Source organism: Ascaphus truei, chromosome 15, assembly GCF_040206685.1.
Source record: "Ascaphus truei isolate aAscTru1 chromosome 15, aAscTru1.hap1, whole genome shotgun sequence".
NCBI classification, from domain to species: domain Eukaryota; kingdom Metazoa; phylum Chordata; class Amphibia; order Anura; family Ascaphidae; genus Ascaphus; species Ascaphus truei.
In genome coordinates, this window is record NC_134497.1 from 38,837,897 (window position 1) to 38,864,527 (window position 26,631).

Below are 26,631 nucleotides of genomic sequence, written 5' to 3' on the forward strand. Positions count from 1 at the left end.
CTCCTATCCCCCCTCTTCCTCACGTCTCTCCTATCCCACCCTCCTCCCCGCATCTCTCTCCTATCCCCTCTTCCCTGCGTCTCTCTCCTATCCCCCTCCTCCCCATGTCTCTCTCCTATCCCCCCTCTTCCTCACGTCTCTCCTATCCCACCCTCCTCCCCGCGTCTCTCTCGTATCCCACCTCTTCCCCGCGTCTCTCTCCTATCCCCCCTCTTCCCCGCGTCTCTCTCCTATCCACCCTCCGCCCTGCGTCTCTCTCCTATCCCCCCTCTTCCCCGCATCTCTCTCCTACCCCCCTCCCCGCGTCTCTCTCCTACCCCCACTCGCCACGTCTTTCTCCTACCCCCTCTCCCCGCATCTCTCTCCTGCCCCCCTCCCCCACATCTCTCTCCTACCCCCTCCCCCGCGTCTCTCTCCTACCCCTCTCCCCCGCGTCTCCTACCCTCCCTCTTCCCCACGTCTTCCCTATCCCTCCTGCCCTCGTCTCTCTCCTATCCCCCCTTGTCTCTCTCCCATCCCTCCCTCCCCCACGTCTCTCTCCCATCCACCCTCTTCCCCACGTCTTTCCTATCCCCCCTCGTCTCTCTCTTATCCCCTCTTCCCCGCGTCTCTCTCCTATCCCCCCTCTTCCCTGCGTCTCTCTCCTATCCCCCCTCTTCCCCGCATCTGTCTCATATCCCCCTCTTCCCCGCATCTCTCTCCTATCCCCCCTCTTCCCCGCGTCTCTCTCCTATCCCCCCTCTTCCCCGCGTCTCTCCCTTATCCCCCCGCATTTCTCTCCTATCTCCCCGCATTTCTCTCCTCAACCCCCTCCCCCGTGTCTCTCTCCAATCCCCCCTCCCCTATGCGTTTCTGTCCTATCCCCCCTCCCAGCAGTTCTCCCTTATCCCCCCGCATTTCTCTCCTATCCCCTCCCCCCGCCTCTCTCTCCTATCCCCCTCCCCATGTCTCTCTCCTATCCCCCCTCTTCCCCACGTCTCTCTCCTATCCCCCCTCTTCCCCGCGTCTCTCTCCTATCCCCTCTTCCCCGCGTCTCTCTCCTATCCCCTCTTCCCCGCGTCTCTCTCCTACCCCTCCTCTTCCCCATTTCTCTCTCCTATCCCCTCTTCCCCGCGTCTCTGTCCTATCCCCTCCTCCCCGCGTCTCTCTCCTATCCCCTCTTCCCCGCGTCTCTCTCCTACCCCTCCTCTTCCCCATTTCTCTCTCCTATCCCTCCTCCCCGCGTCTCTCCCTTATCCCCCCGCATTTCTCTCCTATCCCCCCGCATTTCTCTCAACCCCCTCCCCCGTGTCTCTCTCCAATCCCCCCTCCCCTCTGCGTTTCTGTCCTATCCCCCTCCCAGCAGTTCTCCCTTATCCCCCCGCATTTCTCTCCTATCCCCTCCCCCACCTCTCTCTCCTATCCCCCTCCCCATGTCTCTCTCCTATCCCCCTTCGTCTCTCTCCTATCCCCCTCCCCGCGTCTCTCTCCTATCCCCCTCCCCGCGTCTCTCTCCTATCCCCCCCCCCCATGTCTCTCTCATTTCCCCCTCCCAGGCCTCTCCCCAGCAGGAATGGGGTTAACACCCTGTTATCTCACATGCCATATTATCTTCACTATCTCTCTTAGAACAAAGGTTCAGGATGGGAGTCACTCTTGCTGCATGTGTGTGTATGGGGCGTGTTATACACAGACCGTGTGTATGGGGCGTGTTATACACAGACAGCTGTGGTTACACACTCCCCCTTCCCCCTGACAGGTAACAACCTCCCCCGACTTCACACCTGCTGCTGACAGCCTCAGGGACATGATGAAAACCCTCCGCTACGCCTACACCCCCCTGGTACGTAACAACCCGACTTATATGTGTGTGTATCATCTTATTTACATTGTGCCAGCCATGTACTCGGCGCTGCGCAACATGCACGCATAACTTTCTGCCTATAGCACCACCCACTTATAGAGTGCTTTACAGCAGTAAAACACACGGTATAAATACATGCTCTGAAGAGCTTACAATCTAACTGGTGAGACAAAAAAGGGGAGGGGGGAGAGAGGGAAGCTCCCGCATCAGCTTAAGTGAAGTAAACAGCATGACTATGGAAAATAAGAAAACAATGATAGGGCGCAAATGGGGATACGGGCGATACTCGCAAAACAAGCAAAGATTCCCCAATGAATGCACTCAGATCCAGTAGTGAAAAGTGGTGTATGAATTAAAAATGATAATCTTTAATCCGAATACATTAATGCTAAAATATGTTGTACAGAGGGATGTGGTAGAAAGGTCCTTGACCACTCCCTTAAGACACACCGATTCCTAATCACAGAATCAGGTGAGAGTCTAAAAAATGCCCGAAGTGGACAGAAATCTCGTGTATCTACAATAGCTACCGAAGTATCAGCCAAAGTGGTGCAGCTCCAGCACGTCTGAGTGTGGCTACTAATGTAGCTATGGTATTTACTAAAAAAACTGGAAACGTCACATAATACCTAGTATTGTATTGTATTGTATGTCTTTATTTATACAGCGCCATTAATGTACATAGCGCTTCACAGCAGTAATACATGTGGTAATCAAATAAATAACAGATAATATAAATAACAGATCATGGGAATAAGTGCTTCCGACATAAAAGGAACATTAAGGAAGAGGAGTCCCTGCCCCGAGGAGCTTACAGTCTAATTGGTAGGTAGGGAGAACGTACAGAGACAGTAGGAGGGAGATCTGGTAAGTGCGTCTGCAGGGGGCCAAGCTTTATGTATCATGTGTTCAGAATATCCAGTGCTATTCATATGCTTCTTTAAGCAAGTGTGTCTTAAGGTGGGACTTAAAGGTGGATAGAGAGGGTGCTAGTCGGGTACTGAGGGGAAGGGCATTCCAGAGGTGTGGGGCAGTCAGTGAAAAAGGTTTAAGGCGGGAGAGGGCTTTAGATACAAAGGGGGTTGAGAGAAGACATCCTTGAGAAGAACGCAAGAGTCGGGATGGCGCATAGCGAGAAATTAGGGCTGAGATGTAAAGAGGGGCAGAAGAGTGTAAAGCTTTAAAAGTGAGGAGTAGAATTGAGTGCGAGATGCAGGATTTGATGGGAAGCCAGGAGAGGGATTTCATGAGGGGAGATGCTGAGACAGATTTAGGAAAGAGTAGAGTGATTCTGGCAGCAGCGTTTAGGACAGATTGTAGGGGAGACAGGTGAGAGGCAGGAAGGCCGGGCAGCAGGAGGTTACAGTAATCAAGACAGGAGAGAATGAGGGCCTGAGTCAGAGTTTTTAGCAGAGTAACAGAGGAAAGGGCGTATCTTAGTTATATTGCGGAGGAAAAAGCGACAGGTTTTAGAAATGTTTTGAATGTGAGGGGCGAATGTGAGAGAGGAGTCGAGTGTGACCCCTAGGCAGCGTGCTTGGGCTACTGGGTGAATGATCGTACTTCCAAACTCTGCTTTTGCCATGTTGAGTTTAAGGCGGCGGAGGGCCATCCAGGGTGATATAGCAGAGACACATTCAGAAACTTTGGTTTGTACAGCAGGTGTAAGGTCGGGTGTTTAAAAGTAAATTTTGCATTGAACGTACTCACTTTTGAGAAAGCGCCCTCTAGTGCGAAATGTACGTCGGGTGACCCGACGTCATGACGTCACTATGCGGAACTAACATGATCGGGAGCTGCTGCGAATCACCCACGGAGAGGGACCTCTTACTATACCCGTGATACAGATGAGTACACATGATACATGATACATGCTATTTGTGTCCCCTGTATTGGATATATACCACATCTTCAGCTATCTGTATATAGATCTGAAGAACTGAGGTAGACGCTCAGCTTTTCACTGCCCATTAATCAACATGATGGGTGCAACGTGCTGAACACATGTATCACAGCACTATATAGCTGGAGTATATCACATCGACACTACCCCTTATAAGAGCTCCGGTGCACACATGGGGTTAATGTACTAACACTGCTGCTATTTTACATCATTCTGTAACAGTTCACATGGTCTTACTATCTGTATGACTGGCCTGTGTATAATGTACAGGTATAATCATGTGAATACCCTTCATGTTTGTGGCTCTTTAGAGGTATATAAGAAGTGACTATACGCACCAGATGTGCGTTGGATATATATCTTAAACTTGTATTTGTCTATGTTAGACCTTATATATCATCATCTAAGGCTAACCAGAGGTACTATTCGCATAAGCAGTACGGCTCCGGCTGTTGAGCAGTGAGCCTCCCATTTTGGCATATGTTTACAACTATATATGTGCTATGTATCAAACAAGATGACGTATAGGAGGAGAGAGAAAGAACCCTATGTGATGCACTCAGCCCTACTAATAAAAATAATAAACTTTTATTTATTGAAAAATGCAAACATAACAAATATATTTAAAACCTAAAAAGTGTACTGTGCAGTTCTGATGTGCATTCACTCTGAATGACCAGATAGTGTCATAACTCGTGTGATGCACAGTAGATAAGAGAGACTGTAGATTCTCACAATACTAGTGTGTGAATATAGTGGATGCACAATGTATATGACCCTGTGGGGGAAACAACTGATGTGCACTCTACACAGGTGTTATAATACACAGGCACTGGGAGCATTAGTAATGCATTGGTGGTGCAACTCTGTGTTACAAGGCTGCAGGCAGGTGCATAATACTGCTGCATACACAGGGAGCCAAATGCAAACCCAGATAGGGAAAAGACCCCCCTGATGACAAATCAATGGGAGCGCTGCTAGGAGGTGGGTGCAGGTAAGTATACCCCATTATTAACCTCATGAGAGTACTCCAGACTAATAGCCAGGACTCACACTTTTGTCAGCTCCTTCCAGAGGGGGGGGGGGGGGGAGAGATGTTGTCACAACCCTGCTGTATATATACTCAGGGCTAGCCAGTGCCAGCAGAGGCTCTCATATGCCTAGTTTCTAGCTAGTGGGATCCACTTCTGTGGCCCACATCAAAGTTTAAAGCTAATCTACAGGACATGAACAAACTCCTATGAGTTTGACACTGCAGCAGTACAGCCGGCGTCGCTATGACGTCATCCCGACGCGCGTTTCGTTCCAGCAAGGGAACTTCTTCCGGGGAGGGAGGGCGCCCTGCGCAGACCTGCCTTTTATACCCTGCTGTTGCCATGGAGCGCTGGTAACACACTTAGAGGAAAGCTCCTCTTTTACCTAATGCTGTCAGCGCGGCCCCTGGTATCAGTTGTGCAAATAAGGTCTGTGACAAGGGTATCCTGTGGTTAAAAATACATGTGGGGGTTAAAAACCTTTAATAAAGCAGATGCACGCAAAATGACTGGTTGCCTTATTGATTGTTATGATACAAATGTGCCCTCTTGTAATTGCAGTATTCATAAGTTCTAAATACTGATATTGTGATTGTTTTTAACTTTAATGCATACATATGCCCTCTAATAATTATAATGTTATTATTTTATTAAGAGAGCCTGAGCATTTAAATACACGTATACATTAATGTAAGTGTACATAATGGTTCTGAGGTAAGTATTGGTGGTCCTATCCATAGATGTATTAAATGCTGGCACTGGCTAGCCCTAAGTATATATACAGCAGGGTTGTGACAACATCTCTCCCCCCCCCCCCTCTGGAAGGAGCTGACAAAAGTGTGAGTCCTGGCTATTAGTCTGGAGTACTCTCATGAGGTTAATAATGGGGTATACTTACCTGCACCCACCTCCTAGCAGCGCTCCCATTGATTTGTCATCAGGGGGGTCTTTTCCCTATCTGGGTTTGCATTTGGCTCCCTGTGTATGCAGCAGTATTATGCACCTGCCTGCAGCCTTGTAACACAGAGTTGCACCACCAATGCATTACTAATGCTCCCAGTGCCTGTGTATTATAACACCTGTGTAGAGTGCACATCAGTTGTTTCCCCCACAGGGTCATATTCATTGTGCATCCACTATATTCACACACTAGTATTGTGAGAATCTACAGTCTCTCTTATCTACTGTGCATCACACGAGTTATGACACTATCTGGTCATTCAGAGTGAATGCACATCAGAACTGCACAGTACACTTTTTAGGTTTTAAATATATTTGTTATGTTTGCATTTTTCAATAAATAAAAGTTTATTATTTTTATTAGTAGGGCTGAGTGCATCACATAGGGTTCTTTCTCTCTCCTCCTATACGCTAAGTTTCACCCTGATAGCACCTCCCTAGAAAGTCTATTTTGAGCTGAACAGGATTCTTCCCTCCCTACCCCTCACCCCCCCCCCGTCCCCCACTGACTACCTCAAACAAGATGACAACAGATTTATATAAAGCTGTGTATAGAGTTGAATAGACTTCATGTAACATAGGTCTATACTGAGACCAATCATACTGCGCAGGGTACTAACTTGTGTGCAAGTTAATCAGCTCGACATAACTTATTCTGTGATTCAGGTATGAGGCGCAACGCGGATGCGGTCTTTGAACCGCGCCTCGGGGATTAGTCACATCTTGTGTATGCCCCTTCTGTCAGGTGTTCTATCATGTTACTATCAGAACAGATATGAGGCTATGACTGGATATGGTCTTGGAACCGTGCCTCAGGGCTTCAATGCATACTTTGTGCTAGCCCTTTATTAGTAGGACCCTGCATACACCTGTTAGTCATCAACTTAGGTTATCACCTTGAATTGTACTATGTTCACATGGTGACTTTATAGCAGTTATTAATTCTGTTATAAACACGTCTACCAATATATGCCCAGTAGACTGAACACATTTCTACTTTGCTACTACTGAGACACAATATATACAGCCCAATCACATAAGAGTGAATTAGCACTGGTAATAGGTATTATGTTACGTTTCTAGGTTTTTTTTAGTAAATACCATAGCTACATTAGTAGCCACACTCAGACGTGCTGGAGCTGCACCACTTCGGCTGATACTTCGGTAGCTATTGTAGATACACGAGATTTCTGTCCACTTCGGGCATTTTTTAGACTCTCACCTGATTCTGTGATTAGGAATCGGTGTGTCTTAAGGCAGTGGTCAAGGACCTTTCTACCACATCCCTCTGTACAACATATTTTAGCATTAATGTATTCTGATTAAAGATTATCATTTTTAATTCATACACCACTTTTCACTGCTGGATCTGAGTGCATTCATTGGGAAATCTTTGTTTGTTTTGCGAATCTAACTGGTGAGTAGGGAGAACGCACAGAGACAGTAGGAAGGTGTTCTGGTACGTGCGGCTGCTGGGGGTCGCTCAGTGCATGAGATGTGTATGTATAGTATGTATGTATATATGTATAGTAACATTACAACAGTGGGAATAAGTGCAACTGTATACTGTACGTGTTAAATCCCAAGTAGCCAAACAGAAAACAAGCTTTATTTTCGAAAGTGTTTGACAGTTGAATTGGCGCCCTGAAACGAATGTAACGGCGCGTTACAAATAAACGATGCTCAGAGTTGTAGCAAAGGTTTTCATTATCAGGAGGCCAATAAAGATATGGGGGGGAGAGGGGGCTCTGCCTGTGCAAACTCCTGTAGAACACGCAGTGATATCAGACAGACGGGAGCAGCCCAAAGAGATCTCCGCTCCCAGGTCCCAGCTCACTATCATTCAATGTCAACAATTATTTTAAAATACTTATGTGGCAGATTTTTGGTTAAAAAAAAAAAACCTTAAATCCCCCAGATGTGACCCCATAACCATGTCACTGCCATTAGTACACTTTGCCCCTAGGTGGGACTGACCCCTTAACCATGTCACTGCCATTGGTACACTGTGGCCCTAGGTGGGACTGACCCCTTAACCATGTCACTGCCATAGTACACTTTGCTCCTAGGTGGGACTGACCCCTTAACCATGTCACTGCCATTGGTACACTGTGGCCCTAGGAGGGACTGACCCCTTAACCATGTCACTGCCATTGGTACACTGTGGCCCTAGGTGGGACTGACCCCTTAACCATGTCACTGCCATTGGTACACTGTGGCCCTAGGAGGGACTGACCCCTTAACCATGTCACTGCCATTAGTACACTTTGCTCCTAGGAGGGACTGACCCCTTAACCATGTCACTGCCATTAGTACACTTTCACCTTCACTTTTACCCGCACTGTCGCTCACACATTGTGTGCGTCTAAATGTTAACCCCTTAGGCCCCGCACACGTCATGCATCCCAGACTGTTGGTATATCCTGGTTGTGTTCCGTCTTTTCCCCATGCAGTGGAGGAGATTCCAGAGGACACAGTGTAACAGTGTAACAGTGTAACAGTGTAACAGTGTAACAGTGTAACAGTGTAACAGTGTAACAGTGTAACAGTGTAACAGTGTAACAGTGTAACAGTGTAACAGTGTAACAGTGTAACAGTGTAACAGTGTAACAGTGTAACAGTGTAACAGTGTAACAGAGGTAATGTAGGTACCTGTTCCCCCGTACCAGGGTAGGAACTACCAATGCTGCTATTACCTGTCGCCATGGTGAGCCTGGTGTGATTCTGGTTCATCTCGGTGCAGCGCCTCCACCTGGAAGGGATCCCAACATGGTAGGATAGGCCCCTTACAGGAACAATAACACACACAGCCGGGTATAGAACAACAAAATTTACAGAACACAGACCACAGTACCCTGTACCCCACAGTATAACAATGCCCAACCTGATACCACCAGTGAGTGTCCCCAAAGTTCATAGGGTGCTTGGCACCAGTACCCTGATGTCCTTTTCCCCCAATGACAGGGCCCACCCAAAAGTGTAGGAGATAGCGCTATCCCGTGGAGTGTTGTTGCACTTAGTTGGGTACCTGCCGAGTACTCCAGTACTCGGTGCGACTGACTTAGCAACAGGGATCCACCGATCCAGCGACGTCATCCGCGATGGCGCCCGCCTCCACGTGGGGTGAATTCCGGCGTGGAAATATCACCATACAGAGTCTTACATGGAGGTAGTCTGGTCCCAGACCACAGGCCGCAATCACCGTGCGGCGTCCTCACTATGTCCCTGACACTAGACAGTAAAATGGGGAAGTGTCCCTATCGAAGGAGTGTTCCCTGCAGCAACTACAAGCTACTGTGAGTCGGGCCTAAGGGGGGTGATATACTAGGCCTAATCTCAGAGCCAATGGCTCTGAGACTCTACCTGCTGGATCCCGCTCCCTCTTCCGACTGCTCGGCTCGCAGCGCGCCAAAAGTATCTATTCCCTGAGCAGGGGAATCCTCGAGCCCTATTGGCTGTCGTGGGCCAATTGTTGTGCAGTCCCAGGGGCTGCTGGGACTTGTAGTTCCCCTGCGGAACTATGGGTGTAATGGCCGCCGCTCTCTGCTGCACAGCGCATGCGCTGGATGTACAAAGATGGCCGCCACAACTTGGGAACTTACTGCGCATGCGCGATCTGGTACTGCGCATGTGTGGCACAAAGAAAGATGGCAGCACCCTCGCCGGAACACCGGCGACCCGCTCGCCTGTTCCCAGCCCTGCAGAGACTAACCGCTGTCCCCCCCACGCAGCCCAGAGGTAAGAGGGGGACCTGGCTACATTATATATATATATATATATATATATATATATATATATATATATATATATATATATATATATATAATCAAAAAATAAATAGATGATACCGTTCTGTGGCTAACGAAATGCTTTTATTTGTGCGAGCTTTCGAGATACACTGATCTCTTCTTCCGGCGATGTTACAATGAATGAAGCAAGCAAAAGCTATACTATAAGCAGTGTCTATTGGAATGTTATCTGTGCTGGTCCTTCCCCCGGTGTGGATGTGGAAATATCACCATACAGAGTCTTACATGGAGGTAGTCTGGTCCCAGACCACAGGCCGCAATCACCATGCGACGTCCTCACTATGTCCCTGACACCATACCATAAAATGGGGAAGTGTCCCTATCGAAGGAGCGTTCCCTGCAACAACTACAAGCTACTGCGAGTCGGGCATAAGGGGGGGGGGATATACTAGGCCTAATCTCAGAGCCAATGGCTCTGAGACTCTACCTGCTGGATCCCGCTCCCTCTTCCGACTGCTCGGCTCACAGCGCTGTTTATAGTATAGCTTTTGCTTGCTTCATTCATTGTAACATCGCCGGAAGAAGAGATCAGTGTATCTCGAAAGCTCGCACAAATAAAAGCATTTCGTTAGCCACAGAACGGTATCATCTATTTATTTTTTGATTATTGAAGCTCGGCTAACACGGTACTGATACCTCTACATGTATGTATGTATGTATGTATATATATATTGTGACAAACGGCTTACTCCGGGGCTCCGTCGTTTGTCCGGGACTGTTTAGAACACGGTCTTTTAGGGTAGGTTAAATGATGAGGCGTCACGTACTGTTCCTTTAAACAGGCTATGCCTGGTTTATTCAGTCCCAGGCACTGAGACTGCCACAGTGCATACAACAGAAAACAGATCAAAACAAAAGCTGCTCACCTGAGCGATAACTTAACTTAAGATATCCCTGACTCAGGGTTGGAAGTGGCTTTTCCACTCCCAACAACAAAACAAGGTACTTTTGCAGTCTTACACAAATGAACAGAAAGATTGAACCTGTTTGGGGAAGAGGCTTCTCCCCTCTGTAGTTCAGCAGCCTTCCAGCCTCCTGGCTCTTGTGGAGAGACCAGAGCAAACAGGAAATCAGTCTTTCATACCTGATTCCTAATTAGCATGACAGGTGACAGAAATCAGGCAGCAGACAAACTCTGGTCTGGATCTCTCATCCCTCAGTTCCAGCGCTTGCCAAACTGTGGGATGGAGTGTATGTATTATAAGGCTGCACTCCCAGGCCAAACAGGATAGAAACTGTCTAGTATCCTGGGAGCCCTATATACGGAATTTATTACCATCCCCTGGTTTCTGTCACAATATATATATATATATATGTATATATATGTGTGTATATATATATATATATATATATATATATATATATATATATATATATAAAAAAATAAATATATATATATATATATATATATATATATATATATATACAGACATGCATGCATGCACCAACTAGCTCGCACCCTGCCTGGCCGCAGCCTTAGACAGCGTGCGACAGGAGACGAGAACTGTGGACCATGTCAGAGCAGCGCAGGAGGACTGGCAAGAAGAGCGCTCCTCAGAAGTCTGACCCGGAAGTCTTTAAGACTGAGGCGCGCTCTTCCCCGGCAGTCCCCCTGTGCTGAGCCGGCTGCAGTTCTCGTCTCCTGCCGCACGCTGTCTTCACCCTCTGCTCCCGTGGTCCTCCTCAGTACTCTTCCGCCACGCCGTCCACCTCCTCTGCTGCCCAGCTCCACCGAAGCCAGGGACAGAGAGGGAAGGGTGAGAGGGAAGGGTGAGAGGGAAGGGTGAGAGGGAGAGGGAAGGGGGAGAGGGAGAGGGTGAGAGGGAGATGGAAAGTGAGAGGGAAGGGTGAGAGGGAGAGGGAAGGGTGAGAGGGAAGGGTGAGAGGGAAGGGTGAGAGGGAGAGGGAAGGGTGAGAGGGAAGGGTGAGGGTGAGAGGGAAGGGTGAGAGGGAGAGGGAAGGGTGAGAGGGAGTGCGCGCTTGGTTGCACAGTGCAATTAAACATTTTATTTTTGCGTGGGAAGGGGGCGCGAGTCCCTTTTTTGTTTGGCAAGTGGCATTTTCTATCATTTGTGTAATATTATATATATCTATATTAGTTTTCCCCTGTGTTGTGCCGCCAGATTACTGATAGCATATGCTGTTTCCCAGAACTGTAGCCATACAGATTAAAACCATATAAACAGCATGTTGGCAAATGAGCTATTATGAAAACATGGGAGTGATAATAAATCTGTTACTTGTAGAAATACAGATGCCAGTTATAGAGTCACAGCGTTATCAAGAATCACACCCGTATCTCACTGACTTGTTCCAGGAGCGACAGACATTCTTATTAAGTTAACACCATTTCATTACACAGCAATAGGAGGAGTAACAGGGAGCGGTTATATGGGGTAATAGGAGGAGTAACAGGGAGCGGTTATATGGGGTAATATGTGGAGTTATAGGGAGCGGTTATATGGGGTAATATGTGGAGTTATAAGGAGGGTTATATGGGGTAATATGTGGAGTTATAAGCAGGGTTATATGGGGTAATATGTGGAGTTATAGAGAGCGGTTATATGGGGTAATATGTCGAGTTATAGAGAGCGGTTATATGGGGTAATAGGAGGAACTCGTTTTTTTATTGAACATTTTTTTCCAGCATTACATTTCATAGAACAATTTACAAACAAAAACTGCACATTATGTACAAACTTACATTATACAAATATTAGCCCAGCCTTTGTTCCAACCTTTCTCCTCTAAAAAGCAACTTCACATTTCCCTTATACACATTTTTAATTGAAACCAAATAATAGCCTTAACGGCCAGTCCTTGCTATTTGTAGAAACAAGCATTTTTTTGCCATACAAAAAAGCAATATTACTTCCTTTTCTTTTCCCCCACATTATCCCCCAATGACCCAAACCTCTTAATTGCCACCGGAGGATTCTGTCACTATGGAAAACGTCCATATTATGCTCCTCTTCGGATAAGGAAGGTTCCTCTACATCAGGGTCTTCAGCTCTTGAACCTCAATCCTTCCTAAGAACAGGAAAACGATTCTTTACAGGCACCTGAGGGACTTTACCAGCAGGACCTGTAGGATGTCGAAGAGTCCCTCCAAGTCTTTATACTGTGCTGCCCTTCTTCCTTCTTTTAGCCTGTATCCAATTCTGCATTCTGTTTTTATCTTTATTGCCCACTAGGATTACACTCTTAGTAAATTCATCCATTGGTTTCCCAGACTGTTCTCCTTCTGGGAATGGGATTGACGAGTTCCCTCTAAGGGCGGTTATATACAGGTTGCGGCCGTGCGGCCGCGTGTTCCTATGCGAACGCGCGTGTACGTGCCGCATGCTTTTCCTGTATATAGTGCCGTGAGCTGCAGGTAAGTGTATGTGCTGTATATGCGTGTATGTGTGTGTATATGTTGTGTGAGTGTAAGTGTAAGGGGAGTGTAAGTAAGATTTTTTAAATTAATAAAAAAGTTTAATAATTTTTTTGTGTGTGTGCATTTATTTACTCCCCCACCCACACACACACATCCATACAAACACGCATACATACATAAACACATACACACACATACACACCAATACATACATTTGAGCGCAGGCAGTGGCGCGAAAAGATGAATTTCTTCATCTTCGCAGCTGTCTGTCGGCTCCCCTCTCCCTGCCGTGCGCGGCCCTTCTATAGAAAGACTGACTGACGTCAGCCAACTAAAAATCCGCGCACGCGCCCGGCGTAGCACGCGCCCGGCGTAGCACGCGCCCGGCGTAGCACGCGCCCGGCGTAGCACGCGCCCGGCACTATAGAACGTGCCTGAGGGATCTTCTAATATTCCTTGGGCCATGTCTACACAATCTGTAAATTCTTCTTCCGCCAGTAAATCTGGGCGAACTCCGCCCGCAGGTGGGTCTGGGCAAACTCCTTTCCCAGGCTGATCTAGACAAATTCTGCCAGCAACTTTTAAGGCATGATCATAATATGCTTCATTTTCTTCAAAATCCACTTCCTGCTCCCATATTCCTGAAATATTATGCCATGGTTCTGCACAACTCCGATAGGAATGTCCAAATCTACCACATAAATTACATTTAATCTTTGTACAATTTGCCTTCTCGTGTCTGGCTGAACCACATGTATGGCACAAAGTTGGCTGACCATAGAAAAAACAGTTTCCTTTTACTTTTCCAATGAAGAAAGAGTTGGGCAGATGTTTTGTAACATTGCCATGTCGCCAAAGTCTGACTTGCACTTTCCAGCCTCCTATACAGATGTCCTCTTCAACCATGATTCTTGTAGGTGGAGCCAGTACTTCACATTGTCTGCCAAGCCATATCAGAATATCCTCCCAGTGTTTCTAGGTTCTTACTTTGCTGCTCTTCAGAGTTTTTTGTAATTTCTTTAACTTCTCCCAGCGTGGGAGATTCAGATAACTTAACATCCCAGGTGTCTGCTGCTTTCTTTTCATGCAATGGACATTTAACCAAATCTTCTACTGCTTCTGCTATTAACCCCGGGGATGCTGGAAGCTCTGGAACAGATCCTTGCTCACAGTCTGATACACTCTGAGGTGAGTCCCCTTTCCTTCTTCTGTAGAAACCTTTAGCCGCCGGTCCTTTGCTTTCCTGTCTTTAGCAGTTTTACCCTTTGGGTTTTTCCTGGCAGTCGATTGATTTAAACTGTCTGGATTTGAGTCAGAGTTTTCCTGGGATAAGTTCTCTGTTTCAGCCTCTGTTTTATCTTTAGACTTCACAGACTTGTTCTGGGATCTAGTTTCTCTCCCACTTCTTTTAGGCGTCTCCAAACTTATCTTTTCTTGAGAGCTTTAAATGTGACTCTTACTGGGGTTCTGGCTTCTTATTCCACAACATGAATCAGCACCTTGCTCTGCATTTTGCTCTGCACCCTGCTCAGCACTTTGGGTTAGCATTTCAATTGTTTTCAAAAGGGAATGTTTCTGTTTGGCGGGACCCTCCATTACTTTAGAAATCTCACCTTCCAATCGGGTTAATACATTACGCAGACAGTGCATTTGCTTCTTGCACGCGCCTCTCTCAGAACTGCGTCATTTCTTTAATGTTTTCTCTTCCAACTCTGCCTTCTTACTGTTATACCCATGCAATAAAGCTTGGTTCTCTTCTTTCTTAAGCAGGATCTGTTCTGCTCTTTCCTTTCTCTCCAAACTCTCCTGTAACTTGCAATCAGGCTCCCCAAGGCTTACACCCCTGCTGCAGCTTGCGGTCTCTCCTACTTCCATCTCCACCACACAGCCACCAACCCCTGGGTCTAAGGCCTACCTGGCTCCCCTGCAGGAGCTTACCTGCAGCCCATCCTGGAGGAGTTATAGGGAGCGGTTATATGGGGTAATAGGTGGAGTTATAGAGAGAGGTTATATGGAGCAATAGGAGGAGTTATAGGGAGAGGTTATATGGAGCAATAGAAGTATTTATAGGGAGAGGTTATATGGGGTAATAGGAGGAGTTATAGGGAGCGGTTATATGGGGTAATAGGAGGAGTTATAGGGAGCGGTTATATGGGGTAAAAAGATGAGTTATAGGGAAAGGTTATATGGGGTAATAGGAAGAGTTATAGGGTGTGGTTTTATGGAGTAATAGGAATGGTTATATGGGGTAAAAGGAGGAGTTATAGGGAGCAGTTATATGCGGCAATAGGAGGAGATATAGGGGGCAGTTATAGGATGAGTTAAAGTGAATGGTTATATGGGGTAATATAAGGAGTTATAAGGAGCAGTTATATGAGGCATTAGGAGGATTTGTAGAGAGTGCTTTATATGGAGTAATACGAGGAGTTAGCGAACGGTTATATGGAATAATACGAGGAGTTAGAGAGCGGTTATATGGAATAATACAAGGAGTTAGAGAGTGGTTATATGGAATAATATGAGGAGTTAGAGAGCGGTTATATGGAATAATACGAGGAGTTAGAGAGCGGTTATATGGAATAATACGAGGAGTTAGAGAGCGGTTATATCTAATATTACGAGGAGTTAGAGAGCGGTTATATGGAATAATACGAGGAGTTAGAGAGTGGTTATATCTAATATTACGAGGAGTTAGAGAGCGGTTATATGGAGTAAGAGTTCAGCTGAGTTAATAACATGACGGTAAGTATGTCTCAGTGTCTGGATGGGAGTAACATTTAGGTACTCACTAACGTCACGTTAATTCACCGCATTCCCATTAAAGGGCATTGGTGGATACGCCATGTAATGATAACGCCTCATTTGCATACAATTGTCACTAACAGGCGTTATAGTTCCCGCCATGCTCTTCATGGGAGAAACCATGACTTACTGTAACCTTACATTATTGAACTTTAACGATGCACCATTTGTACTCGCACTATTCGTCCTCGCACTATTCGTCCTCGCACTATTCGTCCTCGCACTATTCATCCTCGCACTATTCGTCCTCGCACTATTCGTCCTCGCACTATTCATCCTCGCACTATTCGTCCTCGCACTATTCGTCCTCGCACTATTCGTCCTCGCATCACATGAAGCCACTAAATGGAGCTTTGTGGTTCTGGGCTATTTGAATTTTTTCGATTCCCACAACCCAAACCTTATATACCGTATTCAACAATGTGAAATGCCAGCAATTTGGTGCGACCGGACGGCAAGTCCCATTGGCTTGAATAGGGTTTTCCATGCGGTCGCACCAAGCCAACACTCTCCAACTTTATTGAATAAAGACCCTATGTTTCAACACACTTTGCTTATACCCTTTGAAAATCCAATAGTTACTTTAAATGTATCTGTAGATGTTTATCCTCTGGGTAAAAGTCTGATCTCTATCTTATATCAGGGTTTCCTTCCTTAGAGTAGTGGATCTCAATTACAGTCCTCAAGACTCCTTTTTGCAGTGGCCCCAGACTCTCTCCTTCTTTATTGGTGCTTCTATGTCCCGGCGCCCAAGCAGCCAAAATTTGTAGGGACGGCTGAGCGGAAGAGGGAACAAGAGCAGGGCCGCCCCCTGAGAAATGACGGAAGGTAAGAGATGGCTGCTCCGGCGGGGAGACGGTGTGAGTGAAGATTACCATTTTTTGTGGACTGTCTGCTACATAACGCTCAAAGGCAGCAAATCTGTTAACATACACAACCCAGCTACTCCACCTTTCCCGTGTCGGGCAGCCGGAGCGACCACGTGATGGGACCAGGAAGTGGTGGGGCAGCTAGAGAGAGGTCAACCTGATCACGCCTTGGCAAACCAGCAAGTGCCCATGTTATACGTGATCACGTGACTCTTTCAATCTCTCCGACATTGATGACAGCGCTGGAAGGCTAGTGTTCACCCCCCCTAAAAAACAAGCATTTTGGGGGGGGGGTCACTTTATGGGAAACCAGGGGTGCCAGACCCCAAAAGCGGTCGTATTTACCTTTTTAACGGCATACCTGATTTAGATATTTTTCCTAATCACAGTTATGCTGTTAGAACTTGGTAACATGGGTCGCTCCCGGGCTGGTGCAGGAGGCTTTGTTACACCGGAAAAGGCTTCTTGCCAATATATGCTCAAACCTCAGTGTGTTGTCGTTTGTGAAGTGGGACAGTAGAGTTTGCCGTTTGGTATGTGTCACATCTTTATCCCAGGCTGGAAAGCTGTGTAATACGACAAGCGTAAGCTTATAGAGATCCATGTTACAATGGCTAAGAAGCAAAAGGTGACACTGTGTGCTCATTGGCATGTCATTACCCAGAATCCCTGGCTGCAGTGGAAGCATTGCATGCTGGGAGATAATGGGGGAAAGGTGGGCCTGTATGAGACGTGTGAATGTGCTCACAACGTGGGATTTTTATTTGCTATACACAGTTTGGTATAAAAAGGGATTGAAATAGTATCAGGTTTTCTTTCAATGCCGGGGGTAGTATTTTTTACCGTCTGTTGGATTTTATATTTAATACACTGGGTTTTTTTGTACCCACAATGTGCTGTGTTTCTCCTCATCATGTTACGTTGAAAAGGACAGAGTGTCAGATTCTGGATCTCGATAAACTAACTCGTTCCCTAGGTGACTGCCTTTTTGGGACTGGTCCGCGACTGAACGGAACCGGCCAATCCGAGGCAGATTCGGATAATGGTGGATGACGTGTGTGCGTGAGGCGTTATGATGTTGAATATCCGCAAAGGTTAAAATGAGGGCTTGGCGTTACTCGCATCCAGACACTGAAATTGGACTTTTAGAGGGTCTGGGTGGGTGTAACGCCACAGTTAAGCATGTGATAGCTAACATAGCGTTATTTCCCTCGACTCTCATTCTCAACTGGAGTCAAACCCTTATTTCGGGATCTGGATGGGAGTAACACTAAGACATACTTACCGTCACGTTATTGGAAGTTATAGGGCCTGGATGGGAGTAACACTAAGACATACTTACCGTCACGTTATTGGGAGTTATAGGATCTGGATGGGAGTAACACTAAGACATACTTACCGTCACGTTATTAGAAGTTATAGGGCCTGGATGGGAGTAACACTAAGACATACTTACCGTCACGTTATTGGAAGTTATAGGGTCTGGATGGGAGTAACACTAAGACATACTTACCGTCACGTTATTGGGAGTTATAGGGCCTGGATGGGAGTAACACTAAGACATACTTACCGTCACGTTATTGGAAGTTATAGGGACTGGATTGGAGTAACACTAAGACATACTTACCGTCACGTTATTGGAAGTTATAGGGCCTGGATGGGAGTAACACTAAGACATACTTACCGTCACGTTATTGGGAGTTATAGGGTCTGGATGGGAGTAACACTAAGACATACTTACCGTCACTTGATTGGAAGTCATAGGGTCTGGATGGGAGTAACACTGACACACTTACCATCACGTTATTGGAAGTTATAGGGTCTGGATGGGAGTAACACTAAGACATACTTACCGTCACGTTATTGGGAGTTATAGGGTCTGGATGGGAGTAACACTAAGACATACTTACCGTCACGTTATTGGAAGTTATAGGGTCTGGGTGGGAGTAACACTAAGACATACTTACCGTCACGTTATTGGGAGTTATAGGGACTGGATGGGAGTAACACTAAGACATACTTACCGTCACGTTATTGGGAGTTATAGGGTCTGGGTGGGAGTAACACTAAGACATACTTACCATCACGTTATTGGGAGTTATAGGGTCTGGATGGGAGTAACACTAAGACATACTTACCGTCACTTTATTGGAAGTCATAGGGTCTGGATGGGAGTAAAACTAAGACATACTTACCGTCACGTTATTGGGAGTTATAGGGTCTGGATGGGAGTAACACTAAGACATACTTACCGTCACGTTATTGGGAGTTATAGGGCCTGGATGGGAGTAACACTAAGACATACTTACCGTCACTTTATTGGAAGTCATAGGGTCTGGATGGGAGTAACACTAAGACATACTTACCGTCACGTTATTGGAAGTTATAGGGCCTGGATGGGAGTAACACTAAGACATACTTACCGTCACGTTATTGGAAGTTATAGGGTCTGGATGGGAGTAACACTAAGACATACTTACCGTCACGTTATTGGGAGTTATAGGGTCTGGATGGGAGTAACACTAAGACATACTTACCGTCACGTTATTGGGAGTTATAGGGCCTGGATGGGAGTAACACTAAGACATACTTACCGTCACGTTATTGGGAGTTATAGGGACTGGATGGGAGTAACACTAAGACATACTTACCGTCACGTTATTGGGAGTTATAGGGTCTGGATGGGAGTAACACTAAGACATACTTACCGTCACGTTATTGGAAGTTATAAGCGTCTGGATGGGAGTAACACTGACACACTTACCGTCACGTTATTGGAAGTTATAGGGTCTGGGTGGGAGTAACACTAAGACATACTTACCGTCACGTTATTGGGAGTTATAGGGACTGGATGGGAGTAACACTAAGACATACTTACCGTCACGTTATTGGGAGTTATAGGGTCTGGGTGGGAGTAACACTAAGACATACTTACCATCACGTTATTGGGAGTTATAGGGTCTGGATGGGAGTAACACTAAGACATACTTACCGTCACTTTATTGGAAGTCATAGGGTCTGGATGGGAGTAAAACTAAGACATACTTACCGTCACGTTATTGGGAGTTATAGGGTCTGGATGGGAGTAACACTAAGACATACTTACCGTCACGTTATTGGGAGTTATAGGGCCTGGATGGGAGTAACACTAAGACATACTTACCGTCACTTTATTGGAAGTCATAGGGTCTGGATGGGAGTAACACTAAGACATACTTACCGTCACGTTATTGGAAGTTATAGGGCCTGGATGGGAGTAACACTAAGACATACTTACCGTCACGTTATTGGGAGTTATAGGGCCTGGATGGGAGTAACACTAAGACATACTTACCGTCACATCATTGGAAGTTATAGGGTCTGGATGGGATGTAACACTAAGACATACTTACCGTCACGCTATTGGGAGTTATAGGGTCTGGATGGGAGTAACACTAAGACATACTTACCGTCACGTTATTGGGAGTTATAGGGCCTGGATCGGAGTAACACTAAGACATACTTACCGTCACGTTATTGGGAGTTATAGGGTCTGGATGGGAGTAACACTAAGACATACTTACCGTCACGTTATTGGAAGTTATAGGGACTGGATGGGAGTAACACTGACACACTTACCGTCACATCATTGGAAGATACTTCCAGCACCGGCCGGCTGGGCCCCCCTCAGCCACCTGGCCCAGGACACTTGTTCCGGCTCTCGGCAGCCTGGGTTTCATCCTCCCATAATCTTATTATCTCTAACTGTCCATGAAATGTCTGTAAATTGAATGTATAACCTCTGTCCATGTGATATAACTTTGTATTGTCAATATACTATAATTCCCGACATACTTAAAAAAACCGAGAGGTCACTCAATGTATTATTTCCTGGTAAAACATTTTTATAAATAAACGAACGCAGATTGTCAGTTTTGCGTGGCAAGGACCCCATCTTCAGCTAGTAATTTTCCTGTTTTGGATAAATGACACCTACACGAACACTGAAAAAACTGCCGGCGCTGGCAACATGCTCCAATCACCCAATCAAATCTGTAACTGGATCCCGATTCCTCGCTAAATGTGGCTTTTTCATGCCAGCCTAAGCAGGCGGGGTGTTTACATGACGAGACTTTCTGCTGTTTAGCCAACACTACGCCAGTCGTAAAGTTGTGTATATGTCAACAAGGGCAGTGTGTCAAACTGTGAACATCATACTTCGCAGGTTACCCAGAAGCCCCTGCTTCAGCTGACAGGGAGCGGCAGTGTGCAGATCTGTTAGAAGATAACCAGTCGCCAAAGTGCCATTATAAAAAGTGGCGGTACTGTGCCTGGTACAGTTTGGGGCAGAGATCTTTAAGGCCTTATTGTAGAAAGGGGTTTTTTTTATAAGCAAAAGAGAGGGTGCTTTTGCAAAATGAATCTCTTGCTTTACAAAGGAGGTGGGACTGTGAACTTTTAAAGTCGTACTTAAATGTAAAAGCAGTGATACTCTGTACTCTCATCATACTTCAATTACTCAAGATTATAGAGTTCGTGGTATTTACATCTTATGCCTTTATGCATCTGACAAGTGGGTGAGTGCGGTGACGGAGCGGCTCAGGTTCAAATCCCAGTGCCGGCTCCTGGCACTTAAAGCATAGAGTGTAAGCTCTGCGGGGCAGGGACTGTGTCTGTAACATTCCTATGTGCTGCGCACCGCGCGCTGTGCTGTCATTGTGACGCGCTTCGCGTCCCATAGGGAGAAGTAACGTTATTTATGAATAATATGAGCCATATTTACTAAGGGGTGCTAAGCCGATAACACACCTTCCATCCCTAGAAGAAACATTTAAGTGAATGGTCAACTAGGTGTCTATGGTTGATGGCATCATTTGTGATTTATGGTAAGACACCCTCATATTACATAGGAGGTAGGTTAGGCTATTAACCTAATATATTATATAGGCACATCCACCCCCTTTTGGTGACATGAGCTGACAGTGGGATTTGAACCTAGTAACTTTTATGCTACTCTGTCTTCCGAGAGCAGACCAGTAAGAGACATTAGGTAGACATGACACTGATGATGGGTAAGACCTTCTCTAGACTCTTGTTGACTTCAGTTCTGGGGCCACGGCTGTAAGATATGAGGAAGGATGGGGAGGGGGAGGAGCGAGAAAAGAGGGAGAGGGGGCTGAGCGAGAAAAGAGGGAGCTGAGCGAGAAAGGGAGATGGAAGATATGAGAGAGGAAGGAGGGAAAAGGGCAATATGAGAAAAGAAGGAGGGAGATGGAGGAGATGAGAGAGGAAGAAGGGAGATGGGGGAGATGAGAGAGGAAGGAGGGAGATGGGGGAGATGAGAGAGGAAGGAGGGAGATGGGGGAGATGAGAGAGGAAGGAGGGAGATGGGGGAGATGAGAGAGGGAGGGAGATGGGGGATATGAGAGAGGAAGGAGGGAGATGGGGGATATGAGAGAGAGGAAGGAGGGAGATGGGGGATATGAGAGAGAGGAAGGAGGGAGATGGGGGATATGAGAGAGAGGAAGGAGGGAGATGGGGGATATGAGAGAGGAAGAAGGGAGATGGGGGAGATGAGAGAGGAAGGAGAGAGATGGGGGATATGAGAGAGGAAGAAGGGAGATGGGGGAGATGAGAGAGGAAGGAGGGAGATGGGGGATATGAGAGAGAGGAAGGAGGGAGATGGGGGATATGAGAGAGAGGAAGGAGGGAGATGGGGGATATGAGAGAGAGGAAGGAGGGAGATGGGGGATATGAGAGAGAGGAAGGAGGGAGATGGGGGATATGAGAGAGAGGAAGGAGGGAGATGGGGGATATGAGAGAGGAAGGAGGGAGATGGGGGAGATGAGAGAGGAAGGAGGGAGATGGGGGAGATGAGAGAGGAAGGAGGGAGATGGGGGAGATGAGAGAGGAAGGAGGGAGATTGGGGGAGATGAGAGAGGAAGGAGGGAGATTGGGGATATGAGAGAGGAAGGAGGGAGATGGGGGAGATGAGAGAGGAAGGAGGGAGATGGGGGAGATGAGAGAGGAAGGAGGGAGATTGGGGATATGAGAGAGGAAGGAGGGAGATGGGGGATATGAGAGAGGAAGGAGGGAGATGGGGGAGATGAGAGAGGAAGGAGGGAGATGGGGGAGATGAGAGGAAGGAGGGAGATGGGGGATATTAGAGAGGAAGGGGGGAAATGGAGGAGATGAAAGAGGAAGGAGGGAGATGGAGAATATGAGAGAGAGGAGGGAGATGGGGATGAGAGAAAGGAGGGAAACTGAGGAAAATGGAGGAAATGAGAGAGGGGGATATGAAAGAGAAAGGTGGGAGATGGGTGATAGAAGAGAGAGGTAGGGAGGAGTATATGAGAGAAAAAGGAGTGAGGAGGGTGATACGAGAAAAGAAGAGGGGATAGTTGGATAGGAGAGAGAGAAGGAAAAGGGGGACTTGGAAGGGAGAGAGAGAGGTTTATGAAAGGGAGAATGGGTATGGTAGGAACTCTCGTGGGTCTCAGGCTGCGCTTATAGTCCCGGCGACGCGACCGCATGACGTCATCCATCGCCGTTGTAATTGCGATTCCTGCTTATAGTGAAGGAGACAAAGGGGGCGTGGCGGAGGCGTGGCCGTGAGTGGTTCACCCTCGTTGGCTGAACCGCTCACCTGCCGCTGACATCACGCTGCGATCGCCCCCAAAAAATCAAATTCCATTGACTTTAGCGATTTTGGTCGCTGTGTCGCGTTCGCGCACACGACAGATTACATCAGCTTGTTTGAACGCGCCGTCGCCGGGACTATCGGCGCAGCCTAATATGATACAGGATAGAAGCGCGTTCTAGATAAAAAAATAAACTCCATAACAATCAGAATAAGGGAAGCTGGGAGAGAGCAGCACGGGGGGAATGTGAGCACGGGGGGAGAGCAGCACGGGGGGAGAGCAGCACGGGGGGGAGAGCAGCACGGGGGGGGTGGGAGCACGGGGGGAATGTGAGCACGGGGGGAGAGCAGCACGGGGGGAGAGCAGCACGGGGGGGAGAGCAGCACGGGGGGGGTGGGAGCACGGGGGGAATGTGAGCACGGGGGGAGAGCAGCACGGGGGGGATGGGAGCACGGGGGGGAGAGCAGCACGGGGGGAATGTGAGCACGGGGGGGAGAGCAGCACGGGGGGGATGGGAGCACCGGGGGGGATGGGAGCACGGGGGGGAGAGCAGCACGGGGGGAATGTGAGCATGGGGGGGAGAGCAGCACGGGGGGAATGTGAGCACGGGGGGGAGAGCAGCACGGGGGGGATGGGAGCACCGGGGGGGATGGGAGCACGGGGGGGAGAGCAGCACGGGGGGAATGTGAGCACGGGGGGGAGAGCAGCACGGGGGGAATGTGAGCACGGGGGGGAGAGCAGCACGGGGGGAATGTGAGCACGGGGGGGGAGAGCAGCACGGGGGGAATGTGAGCACGGGGGGGAGAGAGCAGCACAGGGGGGAATGTGAGCACGGGGGGGGAGAGCAGCACGGGGGGAATGTGAGCACGGGGGGGGAGAGCAGCACGGAGGGGATGTGAGCACGGGGGGGGAGAGCAGCACGGAGGGGATGTGAGCACGGGGGGGAGAGCAGCACGGAGGGGATGTGAGCACGGACTTCTTCCCCGAAAGAGTAGTGGATGCATGGAAAAGCCTTCCAGCAAAAGTCGTGGTCTGACGGAGGTTGTTATACCAACCAGAGATACAGTAACAGCTAAACGTTTACAGCAGCGGCGCTCATCCCCAGTCCTCACGACCCTGCAACAGGTCAGGTTCTCAGGCTATCCCTGCTTTAGCACAGGTGGGTCAAAGCGTCCCAGCTTCAGCATAGGTAGCTCAATCAGTCCCTGCTTCAGCACAGGTGGCTCAATCAACGGCTCAGCCTTCGATAGCCTCTGATTGAGTCACCTGTGCTGAAGCTGGGATATCTTTAAAACCTGACTTGTTGGGGGGTCTTGAGGGCGGGAGTTGGCCACCCTTGGTTTCCAGTGGGACGATAAGTGGAATGGATTGGTTGGGCCGGCGGGTTGCTGAATGCCAACGAACGTGCGTGTCTTTCCTGTTAGAAAAACCACGTTCACGAAGCCCTGTCCAGCGACGATTCAGATGTGGAATCCGCAGATCGCCCGGAAGTGGCGCCGACCGAGACCAAAGTCACCGGGGCAATCCCGGAAGTGACGTACGAGCCCGTTCTCAACAGCAAGAGCCAGATCCTGGAAGCCAAGGATGTCAAACAGGTGAGTGTGTTAATATCCCTATCCTTCACGGAGCAGGCGAGTGTGTTAATATCCCTATCCTTCAAGGAGCAGGCGAGTGTGTTAATATCCCTATCCTTCACGGAGCAGGCGAGTGTGTTAATATCCCTATCCTTCACGGAGCAGGCGAGTGTGTTAATATCCCTACCCTTCACGGAGCAGCCGAGTGTGTTAATATCCCTATCCTTCACGGAGCAGGCGAGTGTGTTAATATCCCTATCCTTCACGGAGCAGGCGAGTGTGTTAATATCCCTATCCTTCACGGAGCAGGCGAGTGTGTTAATATCACTATCCTTCACGGAGCAGGCGAGTGTGTTAATATCCCTATCCTTCACGGAGCAGGCGAGTGTGTTAATATCCCTATCCTTCACGGAGCAGGCGAGTGTGTTAATATCCCTATCCTTCACGGAGCAGGCGAGTGTGTTAATATCCCTATCCTTCACGGAGCAGGCGAGTGTGTTAATATCCCTATCCTTCACGGAGCAGGCGAGTGTGTTAATATCACTATCCTTCACGGAGCAGGCGAGTGTGTTAATATCCCTATCCTTCACGGAGCAGGCGAGTGTGTTAATATCCCTATCCTTCACGGAGCAGGCGAGTGTGTTAATATCCCTATCCTTCACGGAGCAGGCGAGTGTGTTAATATCCCTACCCTTCACGGAGCAGCCGAGTGTGTTAATATCCCTATCCTTCACGGAGCAGGCGAGTGTGTTAATATCCCTATCCTTCACGGAGCAGGCGAGTGTGTTAATATCCCTATCCTTCACGGAGCAGGCGAGTGTGTTAATATCCCTATCCTTCACGGAGCAGGCGAGTGTGTTAATATCCCTATCCTTCACGGAGCAGGCGAGTGTGTTAATATCCCTATCCTTCACGGAGCAGGCGAGTGTGTTAATATCCCTATCCTTCACGGAGCAGGCGAGTGTGTTAATATCCCTATCCTTCACGGAGCAGGCGAGTGTGTTAATATCCCTATCCTTCACGGAGCAGGCGAGTGTGTTAATATCCCTATCCTTCACGGAGCAGGCGAGTGTGTTAATATCCCTATCCTTCACGGAGCAGGCGAGTGTGTTAATATCCCTATCCTTCACGGAGCAGGTGAGTGTGTTAATATCCCTATCCTTCACGGAGCAGGCGAGTGTGTTAATATCCCTATCCTTCACGGAGCAGGCGAGTGTGTTAATATCCCTATCCTTCACGGAGCAGGTGAGTGTGTTAATATCCCTATCCTGCACGGAGCAGGAGAGTGTGTTATTATCCCTATCCTTCACGGAGCAGGTGAGTGTGTTAATATCCCTATCCTTCACGGAGCAGGCGAGTGTGTTAATATCCCTATCCTTCACGGAGCAGGCGAGTGTGTTAATATCCCTATCCTTCACGGAGCAGGCGAGTGTGTTAATATCCCTATCCTTCACGGAGCAGGCGAGTGTGTTAATATCCCTATCCTTCACGGAGCAGGTGAGTGTGTTAATATCCCTATCCTTCACGGAGCAGGCGAGTGTGTTAATATCCCTATCCTTCACGGAGCAGGCGAGTGTGTTAATATCCCTATCCTTCACGGAGCAGGTGAGTGTGTTAATATCCCTATCCTGCACGGAGCAGGAGAGTGTGTTATTATCCCTATCCTTCACGGAGCAGGTGAGTGTGTTAATATCCCTATCCTTCACGGAGCAGGTGAGTGTGTTAATATCCCTATCCTTCACGGAGCAGGCGAGTGTGTTAATATCCCTATCCTGCACGGAGCAGGAGAGTGTGTTATTATCCCTATCCTTCACGGAGCAGGTGAGTGTGTTAATATC

At 47.8% G+C, this 26,631-nt stretch overlaps 2 protein-coding genes across 2 annotated transcripts in view; both read left to right on the forward strand.

The window, feature by feature from the left end:
* The window catches only part of LOC142466841 (uncharacterized), a 755,003-nt gene that overhangs the window by 503,433 nt on the left and 224,939 nt on the right, over positions 1-26,631 (forward strand). The gene's annotated exons all lie outside the window — the stretch shown is intronic.
* Positions 1,715-26,631, forward strand: part of LOC142466372 (TLD domain-containing protein 2-like) — a 61,963-nt gene continuing 37,046 nt past the window's right edge. Inside the window, exons 1-2 of the mRNA XM_075571228.1 lie at positions 1,715-1,822; positions 24,644-24,913. Coding sequence (XP_075427343.1) covers positions 1,787-1,822; positions 24,644-24,913 — 306 coding nt within the window. The 5' untranslated portion in view covers positions 1,715-1,786. The remainder of the gene's footprint in view (positions 1,823-24,643; positions 24,914-26,631) is intronic.